Source organism: Humulus lupulus, chromosome 9, assembly GCF_963169125.1.
Source record: "Humulus lupulus chromosome 9, drHumLupu1.1, whole genome shotgun sequence".
Classification (NCBI taxonomy): domain Eukaryota; kingdom Viridiplantae; phylum Streptophyta; class Magnoliopsida; order Rosales; family Cannabaceae; genus Humulus; species Humulus lupulus.
The window spans coordinates 184,446,218-184,458,070 of NC_084801.1; the positions used below are offsets into that span (position 1 = coordinate 184,446,218).

Below are 11,853 nucleotides of genomic sequence, written 5' to 3' on the forward strand. Positions count from 1 at the left end.
CACTAAAGTTATGAAAAATAAAGAGAAATTCATGTTTTGATGATGCATTTTATCTAGAAGGTTAAGAGATGAAGAAGTTGTGCAAATAAATGGTTGAAGGAACAAGTATTTATAGGGCAAAAACTAGCCGTTTATGACCGTTGGTGAATAGTGTTCATGACCGTTGGGGGTGTAGTTGTTTTCTATTATGGGATTTTAACAATTCTAAGTTGTTGAAGTAACCAATAGGTGGGAATAATTAATTTATGGGTGTTAGAGAAACTTTTTCAGAAAAGTTTGTGAGTCAAAAATGCTAGACTAAGTAATATAAGAAGATTGGGAAATTTTCATTTTTTTACTATTCACCAGGTACTATTCATAGTGGGTCCCACAGTGGGGTCCGCAAGGGTCCCACAGTAGGGTCCACATGGGTCCCACAGCGGGGTCCACCCCATGGGTTCCACATGTTGATGCAGTAGTGACATATTGATGACTTAAGCAAATTACTATGCTTGATATTTTGAATATGTTATTATTCCACTATGCTTATTATTTTTAATATTTTATTAGAATAGTATCCCAAGTTTTTCCTATAAATAGCCCTTCCAAAACTCATCTTGAAATCACAAAAACCTCATTTCCTTTCTCTTACTCTACCCAAAAATATTCTTAACATCCTTCTAAAGTTCTAAACCTCGGAGATCTAGGCGAAGTTCTGTCCATAACTTTAGCCTTTTAGGTAAGCTCTTCCCGAGCCTTTCTTTTCAGTTATTTAGTTATTATATATGTATAGATTATTTTACTATGCCGTTATAATGCAAAAATTTATATATAGATTAATTTACTATGCCGTTATAATGCCAAAATTTATATATAGATTATTTTACTATGCCGTTATAATGCAAAAATTTATATATAGATTAATTTACTATGCCGTTATAATTTATATATAGATTATTTTACTATGCCGTTATAATGCCAAAATTTATATATAGATTATTTTACTATGACGTTATAATGTCAAAAGTTATATGTAGATTATTTTACTATGCCGTTATAATACCAAAAATTTATATATAGATTATTTTACTATAATGCCAAATTTATATATGGATTATGTTACCATGCCATTATAATGCCAAAATTTATATAGATTACTTTACTATGCCATTAAAATGCTAAAATTTATATATGGATTATTTTACCATGTCGTCATATTTTACAAATGCCAAAATTGAAATATGAACTATTTTTTTTTGTATCCTCATAATAGTAAACTTATATAGGCTATGGTCATACTTTGGACTATTATTATGGACTCTTATGACCTTATTCCCTATTATTATGGACAAGTATTATGACCTGGACTTTTCAGTATGACCATGACCACGACTTTTAGATCAGGACCTTGTCATGGACAACTATAGTATGACCATACGCCTGGACATAAAATAAGCACTAAAACAGGAAAAATGGGATAATAACAATATTAAGCTAACATTTCATAATGTAGATTTTATGTAATTTAATAGTTTGTGTTTTTATCAGGAAGCTAACAATTTCGATTGTTTTATCAAGACGCAAGGTAAGTAGAATCCTCATCTACAATACAAGTATTTTATGTGTCTTATGTGCATTTATATGCTTTATATGTTAATCTGTCATATTGTTCTTATGCATAAGTTATTTTCAAGAATGTTATATTATGCATAAGCACGCTTAATGTTCACAGACAAGTTATTGAAAACGTTAAAGTAGAGGTGCTGCTTGGGAGACCTAAGTCCCAAAAATGTAAGGAGGGAGCTGTACGTCCCTATATGATGAATGTTTATGAGGGAAATTCCCTATTATCATGTTTATGTTCAGGTGGGAATGTGATTCCTTATGTAATGCCGGTAGCAGCATCCTCTAGGGCCCAAAAGAAAGGAAAGTGAAAGAAAGAAAATACATAGCATGTTGCATGTTTATTTTAATGCATATGAGGTAGTTATTCTACTTACTGAGCCTTAGCTCATCAGATAATGTTTTGTATTGTAGGTAAGAGACCCCAAATATAAATTGTTGATGAGTATACGTGGGGCCAACATGACTGTACATATGGGGCTGACCTGAAGGGAGTGGAGTTCTGCTATGCTATTTTATAAATAAACAAGAAACTTGGTTTTATTATATTTCATTAAAAGTATTTTGTGAACTTTATCATTTACTTAAAGCTTTAAAAAGTATTTCATGAACTTTGTAATTTACATAAAGCTTTTCAATTTATCAGTTGGATACATTTTCATTTCTACGTTAAGGTGTAGTAACGCCACGAAAATGATTTATAAAAGTATTAAGATTTGTATGTAAGATAAAGTTTTTATCTAGTTGTGAGTATTGTGTGGTTAAGGTTATAAACATTATTTATGTATTGTTTAATAAAGTTTTTGTAAATTCAGAATTTCAGTATTGTCATATTTAGGTTAAAATTTGTTTTTACTCTATATATATGTATGTTAAGAAAGGAGGTCGTTACAGAAAGCATCCTCCAGAAGCCTGTTCTTATGAGAGGCAGAAGAAGGACGTCTCCCCTCTGAGCCACGCTTACGGCCAGTGTCAGACCCTCCAGCCAAAGCAGAAGCAGAGGGTAATGCCTCTGACGACTTCATACAGACGACAGGAGACTTCGCCTCAACTGGTAAGCCACCCTGCACTCCATCTCCAGTCACCACTTCTGATGATTTAGACGGAGAAGAAGAAAAGCCCGCTGCATGAGCCACCCCTTCTGAGCCTGCCTCCAAGGAAGACCCAATTACATGTGAGGTAGAAGACGCCCCAGGTAAAGATCCAGCGGGGGCAGATCCTCCTGGCTTCTTACACAACGTCAGAGCCTGGCCTGTTGGTAACTTTCCTGGGGTAAGTTTGGGGATTGCAAGGGGAGATCCTTGAGCAGTGGAGACAGAACCCTTTGGGATCCGAAGCTTGGACGAAATGCACTTCCCATTGTCCGAATCTTCACCAGAGGATTCCTCACGCTCCTTTCTTTTTCCTAAGGCGTCTGTAGGCAAAGGCACTTGTTGAAGAGGCTAAATCTGGAGAGCGTCAGAAGGCGTGGACGATCGCCCTTGAATACGGGAAGATCTGCGCGATAAGCCGGACTTATCAGGGGACGATTCTGCAGCAGAAGCTAGACCAGAACCTTCTTTCTTTTTACCTTCTGGGACCCCTTGACATTTGGCACATGCGGCGTAGGTCTCAGAACACGCCCTTTCACACTCGGTCTTCGACAGTGATAGAGTTGAAGGAGTAGGAGGAGATTTCTTCATAAAAGTTCCCAGCTGCTTCGCACATGCTGCTGTAATTTTGCTAAGGGTCATGTCACCCTTCTGCGATCTAACTCGCACGGTGCCAGGATCGACTCGATCCACAAAGCAAATCCGAGTCATAATTTGCATACAGTAGGGGTTCAACACATCCCTGATACTAATGGCATTCTCCTTAGATTCATGCAGAAGCTCCTTCTCTGTCAGCATGTTCTGCCGCCCAGGACTCATGTTAACCTGAGGCCAAGAAAAATCTGATACAAGGAGGCAAAACAGTAATACGCAGAGTTAAACTAACAGATAATCATCCAGGTATGATTAATTCACATTAAAACCAATAAGGAACAAAATGAAAAATGTAACTCACCTTTTATAAACACCCTGGCCAAAGGAAAAATTTCTTGAGGCAGGAATTCAGGATACCACGCTCCTCCAACATCAAAGAAGTATTTATCCCAATTTCGATGGGAGCTATCGAAATCGGTAAAGGTTGTCTGATCCTTTTTGGGAGAAAGGTAGAAGGTTTTCCAGGGTTTTCCCTCTATCGCCTTGTTTGTGGATTTGGTAAAGCACGCGTAAATGTCGTATGACTGAATGTCGACATTCCTAAAGCTCCCTATCATATGAGCTCCAACTATTGATTGAATAGCATTTGGGAGAAATTGAGAAATATGAGCTCCGGAATTTGAGATTATCTGAACTAGCAGAGCAGGGAGAGGGAAGCAGAGCCATTCGATATGTCTCAGACTCATGACGATTTTTGTGGGCTTGACTACGTCCTTGAATCGCCATTCTCGAAGCTCAACATCCGAAAGCATCCTCACCGTGACATTGTCAGGAATGTCGAACGATTTGCGTAGGCGTTCATACGCATTCTTGTATCCTTCACGATCCAAAGGCTCGGGAGATGAACGAGAAGACATGATTATGCAGGTTGAGATGATTGTCGTAGGACTGAACAAAGGGGTATCTTTAGGGTTTCTTCCTCAGAGCTTTTTTCTGGAAGTTAGAATAAAGTTTGAAAATTTGAATGAAAATTATTTTGAAATAAAACTATTTAAATGACAGGTAAAATTCTGAACCAAATGCTTCACTCGGTAACTGTGTTTGCATTAAGTGTAGCTTGTCAGACGATCAAATGATCATGTACCTACGAATTGCCTCGATCTGCGGAGAATGACGGCTTTAGGCGAAATTTTTGGCATTGAAGAGTCGGCCCAAGATTCGAATAGATTAGCATGCCTCGCCTGTTTGAAGCTTGGGCCAGGGGGCATCTGTTGGGCCCAAAATGTTCGGCCCGAAAATCCTTTCCTCATTTACCGAACATTCCAAACGGTCCGTTTTGGTATACAGAAGCTCCGAAGGCAGAAGCTACAGGTCAGAGGCGGTCCGCGCCTCTGACCCCTGAACGAGACATTCAAAACCAGTATTTTTGGAGGGAAATTCGGTTATTTCTTCCCACCATTCCAGGGTTTGCTTGAACTAACTAACCGCTTTACATATTTTGTCCTATAAATATAAGATTCAGAGAAGAGTAAAGGGATCGAACTTTGGACTGACTTAAGCATCGAAATGTCTTTCTTGCAGGTGACCCCGACGAGTCAAAGGCAAACTTCATCACCGGAATAGTGACAAAGCATCTTCCATCGTTGGATTGCACCTCCAGATATAGAAAGACAAATTGTTGCTTCAACATTTACATCACTAATTGGAATTGGAAGACTATTTAACCATTTTTTCTCTATATTATAAAGAATAAGACATTTACGTGAGAATTCAGAGCATCAGCAATGTTGTTGCCAAAAGCGTTGCTTATATTAACGTGGATCCCAAAGTCAACAAAATACCATATATTCAACTTTATTTGTTGGCAATGTTGCTTTGTTTTTTCTTTCTTATTTTTGGTTAAGGTTGTATTAATTAAATAAAATATTATATTTGATATTTTTCCCAAGATTGGCATTGTAGCCTGCAATGGAGATTCTCTAACAGACTAAAGAGAAAACTCTTAGGTAATGTTTGGTTTACATGAATGAGCATAGGAATGGAATTGCTATTCCTAAAGATCCATCGAGATAGATCCATCGAGATAGATTCAAAGGTATCTTAGGTATATCTCAAGAAACCTACATTAACAAAGTTTTAAAGATATTTCGGATGAAAAATTGTTCACCAAGTGTTGCTCCTATTGTTAAGGGTGATAAATTAAATTTGAGCCAGTGCCTAAAGAATGATTTTGAAAAGGAAGAAATGAAGAATATCCCATATGCTTCTGCTGTTGGAAGCTTAATGTATGCTCAGGTGTGCACAAGTGTAACTCCCATTTCTTTTTACAAATACATTATAACAATTATGAAAAATAAGAGAAGATATTTTTTATTCATACTTTTGAGTGCATTACAATGCTAACCGAATGCTAGAGCTATTAAGTAAAGTGGAAGAATAACTAATGAATATGCAATTATAACATTCATGGGCATTTAATTAGTATAATACCCATAGAATGATGCTAAATACAAGCAAACAATCACTAAAGTTATGAAAAATAAAGAGAAATTCATGATTTGATGATGAATTTTATCTAGAAGGGGTAAGAGATGAAGAAGTTTGCAAGTAAATGGTTGAAAGAACAAGTATTTATAGGACAAAAACTAGCCGTTTATGACCGTTGGTGAATAGTGATCCTAACCGTTGGGGATATAGTTGTTTTCTCTTATGGGATTTTAACAATTCTAAGTTGTTGAAGTAACCAACAGGTGGGAATAATTAATTTATGGGTGTTAGAGAAACATTTTCAGAAAAGTTTGTGAGTCAAAAATGTTAAACTAAGTAATATAAGAAGATTGAGAAATTTTCATTTTTTTTTACTATTCACCGGTACTATTCATAGTGGGTCCCACAGTGGGGTCCGCAAGGGTCCCACAGTAGGGTCCACATGGGTCCCACAGCGGGGTCCACCCCATGGCTCCCACATGATGATGCAGTAGTGATATAATGATGATTTTAGCAAACCACCATGTTTATATTTTGAATATTTTATTATTCCACTATGCTTTATATTTTAAATATTTTATTAGCATAGTAACCCAAAAATTTCCTATAAATAGCCCTTCCAAAACTCATCTTGAAATCACAAAAAAAAAACCTCATTTTCCTTTCTCTTACTCTACCCAAAAATCTTCTTAACACCCTTCTAAAGTTCTAAACCTTGAAGATCTAGGCAAAGTTCTGTCCGAAACGCTAGCCTACGAAAACCTTTTAGGTAAGCTCTTTCCCGAGCCTTTCTTTTCAGTTATTTAGTTATTATTATATGTATAGATTATTTTACTATGCCGTTATAATGCCAAAAGTTATATATAGATTATTTTACTATGCCGTTATAATGCCAAAATTTATATATAGATTAATTTACTATGCTGTTATAATGCCAAAATTTATATATAGATTATTTTACTATGCCGTTATAATGCCAAAAGTTATATATAGATTATTTTACTATGCCGTTATAATGCCATAATTTATATATAGATTATTTTACTATAATGCCAAAATTTATATATGGATTATGTTACCATGCCATTATAATGCCAAAATTTATATAGATTACTTTACTATGCCATTAAAATGCTAAAATTTATATATGGATTATTTTACCATGTCGTCATATTTTACAAATGCCAAAATTGAAATATAAACTATTTTTTTATGTATCTTTATAATACTAAACTTATATAGGTTATGGTCACACTTTGGACTATTTGGACTTTTATTATATGACCTTATTCTCTATTATTATGGACTGATACTATGACATGGACATTTCCGTATGACCATGACTTTTAGACCAGGATCTTGCCATGGACAATTATAGTATGACCATATGCCTGGACATAAAATAAACAATAAAATAAGAAGAAAGGAAAAATAGAATAACAACAACTATAAACTAAAATTAAATCATGTAGATTTTATGTAAGTTAATAGTTTGTGTTTTTATCAGGAAGCTAACAATTTCGGTTGTTTATCAAGACGCAAGGTAAGTAGAATCCTCATCTACAATACAAGTCTTTTATGTGTTTTATGTGCATTTATATGCTTTATATGTTATCCTACCATGTTCTTATGCATAAGTTCTTTTCAAGAATGTTATATTTATTATGCATAAGCACGCTTAATGTTCACAAACAAGTTACTGAAAGCGTTAAAGTAGAGGTGCTGCTTGGGAGACCTAAGTCCCAAATAAGTAAGGAGGGAGATGTACGTCCCTATATAATGAATGTTTATGAGGGAGAAATTCCCTATTATCATGTTTATGTTCAGGTGGGAATGTGATTCCCTATGTAATGCCGGCAGTAGCATCCTCTAGGGCCCAAAAGAAAGGAAAGTGAAAGAAAGAAAATACATAGCATGTTGCATGTTTATTTTAATGCATATGAGGTGGTTATTCTACTTACTGAGCCTTTGCTCATCAGATAATGTTTTGTATTGTAGGTAAGAGGCCCCAAATATAAATTGTTGATGAGTATACGTGGAGCCAACATGACTGTACATATGGGGCTGGCCTGAAGGGAGTGGAGTTCTGCTATGCTATTTTATAAATAAACAAGAAACTTGATTTTATAACTATATTTCATTAAAAGTACTTTGTGAACTTTATAATTTACTTAAAGCTTTAAAAGTATTTCATGAACGTTGTAATTTACATAAAGCTTTTCAATTTATCGGTTGGATACATCTTCATTTCTACGTTAAGGTGTAGTAACGCCACAAAAATTATTTATAAAAGTATTAAGATTTGTATGTAAGATAAAGTTTTTATTTAGTTGTGAGTATTGTACGGTTTGAAGTTATGAACATTAGTTTATGTATTGTTTAATAAAGTTTTTGTAAATTCAGAATTTCAGTAGTGTTATATTCAGGTAAAACTTTGTTTTTACACTATATATATGTATGTTAAGAAAGGAGGTCGTTACAACAAGACCCGACATTGCCTTTGCTGTCGAAATGCTAGGAAGATTTAAGAGTAACCCGGGATTAGACCACTGGAAAGCTGCAAAGAAAGTTATGAGGTACCTTTAGGGTACTAAGGATTACAAACTCATGTTCAGACGAACCGATAACCTAGAAGTAGTTGGCTACTCAGATTCAGACTTTGCTGGTTGTACTGATTCACGTAAATCAACCTCTGGTTACGTGTTTATGTTTGCCGGTGGAGCTATATCATGGAGGATTAACAAAGAGACCTTGACTGCTACTTCTACTATGGAAGCCGAGTTCGTTTCGTGTTTTGAGGCTACATCGCATGGTGTATGGCTAAAGAGTTTCATTTCAGGCCTTAGAGTTGTAGATTCCATATCTAGGCCATTGAGAATGTTCTGCGACAATTCAGTTGCTGCATTCATGGCTAAGAACAACAAAAGTGGTAGTCAAAGCAAGCACATCGACATAAAGTACTTAGCCGTGAGAGAAAGAAAATAAAGTGGTCATTCAACACATTAGCACTGAATTGATGATTGCTGATCCTATGACGAAAGACTTACCACCTCATAAATTCAAGGATCATGTAGTGAACATGAGATTGAGTTCCCTTATGTAAATTTATTGTACAAACTGAAGTTATTATCAATAAAACTCTTATTTTGATGTTCTCATATTTATGCGCATTTTACTTTTATTTGAGAAAATTTTATAGCACCTGAATAAACATAGGGTTTATTCGTTTAAGTACATAGCCACATAAACTATATTGTTATGTAATAAATATATTGTAATACATGGAAGATAATACTAGCCATATTGCCATGATTCATGTGTTTATTATCTAACAGGGATAATTGTTGGGCTTAAGTAATACATTAATTTAGATGCTGACCAAGTAGAAGAATGTTATAATATTTATTTATATGGTATATAAAATCAATTTGTTACAACTAATTTATTTAAATTGATTTAATATATCAAAGTCAATATTTTATTGACAAATATTCTGATTAATGGTCAACATTACCCGATTTTGTATATTCAACTAATTGAGAGAATATTTCAATCTGTGGCAGAGATTCTGATGGAATGTCTCACTCTATAAATATAGAATAATGGTCCCAAATTCGCTACTCATTATTCTATCTTTCAATAACTCCATCTAAAATAATTAGTGAAAGTTTGGAACCCGTATACTTGGTTAGAGGGATACCTATTCGATCATCTAAATTTTATAACAATTTATTTATTGATTCTTATGCATATAGATTAATTTTTAATTTAATCTGAATACTCTTACATAATTTTTAACCAATGGAGATAAAGAATTCTTAAACTAAACAACAGCATACCTAGTCGAAATCGAATCTGAACTCTTCTTCTTGTTAGTGCTCTATTTTTTTATACCTTTAACCTGTAACTGACACGTATTCTTTATTTATGGAGTTTCTTTTTTCTTTTTCATTTAAAAAAGAAGAAAAAACAAAACAGTGACGCAATGAATTACGAAGTTTCAATTCATAAAAATATGATTTTCCAAACTAAGTAGATTCTATATATGAACAGAGTAGAGATTAAGTTCAGCCATGCAAAATCTTCAAAACCTTCATGGACACACAAGAACAAACGAAAATGACAGAAGAAAAGAAGCTTCACATAGCGATGCATCCATGGCTGGCCATGGGACACCTCACCTCGTTCCTCCACATCTCCAACAAGTTAGCCGAAAGAGGCCACAGAATCTCCTTCTACATACCAATCAAAACGCAGTCCAAACTACTGTCGTTCAACCTCCACCCACACCTCATCTCATTCGTCCCCATCCACGTGCCCCACGTCGAAGGTCTCCCTCCCGGTGCCGAAACCACCGCCGACGTTCCTTTCCATCTCCTCTCGTTTCTCATGACAGCCATGGATCTCACTCGTCCCCAACTCGAAGCTTCTCTTCAAGAACTCAAACCCCATTTCATCTTCTTCGATTTCACCCACTGGGTACCTGAAGCGGTACGTCGTTTTGGGATCAAGTCAGTCTATTACTGCACCGTTAGCCCTGCAACATTCGGGTTCATGATGAGTCCAGATAGAGAACTGAACCGAGTTTCGTTAACCGAAGCAGATTTAGTAAGGCCTCTACCGGGCTTCCCATCATCTGCTTCCATTAGATTTCGGTCCCACGAAGCTCGAGACCTCGTCAAAATAATGGAACAAGAATTCGGGAGCGGAGTCTCGTTCAACAAACGACAGCGAGCCTCGTTAGACGACAGCGACGCCATCGCTTTCAAAACCTCGAGAGAGATGGAGGGAGTCTACTCCGATTACGTGGCCGAGAAGTGGCGGAAGACGGTTATTCTCGCGGGTCCGGTGGTGCCGGAGCCACCGAAATCGGTGTTGGAAGGCGAAACGGCGTCGTTTCTTTCGAGATTCGAGAAGGGTAGCGTGGTGTACTGCGCTTTCGGAAGCGAATGCGTTCTGGGAAAAGAGCAATTCCAACAACTTGTTCTGGGTCTCGAGTTGACCGGTCGACCGTTCCTAGTGGCGCTGAAACCCCCAGTTGGGTCTGAAACAGTGGAGTCAGCTTTGCCAGATGGGTTCGAGAAGAGAGTTGGGAGTAGCAGAGGGATGGTCCAGGGGGGTTGGGTCCAGCAGCAGCTGATACTGAGCCATGGCTCGGTTGGGTGCTTTGTGACTCACTGTGGTTCTGGGTCCTTGCTGGAAGCTATGGTGAATGAGTGTCAACTGGTTTTGCTCCCAAACGTTGGAGATCAGATTATCAATGCTAGGATCATGAGTAAAGATCTCAAAGTTGGAGTTGAGGTTGAGAAAGACGATGAAGATGGGTTGTTTACTAAAGAAGGTGTTTGTAAAGCTGTGGAGACTGTAATGGTGGAGGAGAGCCATGTGGGCATGGAAGTTAGGGCTAATCATAAGAAATGGAGAGAGTATCTTTTGAGTGAAGGGCTTGAGGACTCTTATATTGATGGCTTTATCAAAACACTATATGGTCTCATCACTACCTCTTGAACCAGAACTATTTAGAGTATAATTTCTTTAGTAGTTTTGTCTTTCTGTGTTCTAATAAAGTTTTTTTTTTCTTCTTCTTTGAAAATGGATGATTTTCATGTTAAAATTAGGGTTGTTTGGTGTACATGTCTTGAATCTTTGAGACCTTAATCCATTGAGACTTATATATCCTAGTACGAATGTAAGTTATTATTGTTGACCTGCTATCACAAGAGAAAAATTGAATAGTAAGATTTCTGTTAATAAGAACTAAAGAGGATGGTTGATGAAATTGATTGCCCTAGTTTTTAATCCATTGAATTTTCTTAACGTTGTTTATTTTCAGTTTTTGAAATTAATTTTAGATTTTTGTTTTATAATTTTAGTTAATTCTTGAGCCTCAATTATCGTTAGCCAAATAAAAATAGGAATTAAGTTTTGGTACTTAATATACAGTCCTCGTGGGAACGATCTCACTTACTCTTTATTACTTGTTACGATTACGTACACTAGCGTATCGATTTTACACAACAGTCATCTCTTCCTTTGGATTTGAAGAGAATGTCATGGATCAATGTATATACAAGAAGGT

At 36.2% G+C, this 11,853-nt stretch overlaps 1 protein-coding gene across 1 annotated transcript; it reads left to right on the plus strand.

Annotated features, from left to right (window-relative positions):
- The first annotated feature begins 9,849 nt into the window (after positions 1–9,849).
- LOC133801578 (cyanidin 3-O-galactoside 2''-O-xylosyltransferase FGGT1-like) lies at positions 9,850–11,577 on the plus strand. The gene has a single exon (XM_062239821.1). It carries the CDS (start codon positions 9,870–9,872, stop codon positions 11,280–11,282), a length of 1,413 nt encoding a protein of 470 aa, XP_062095805.1. The 5' UTR covers positions 9,850–9,869; the 3' UTR covers positions 11,283–11,577.
- The last annotated feature ends 276 nt before the right edge of the window (positions 11,578–11,853 follow it).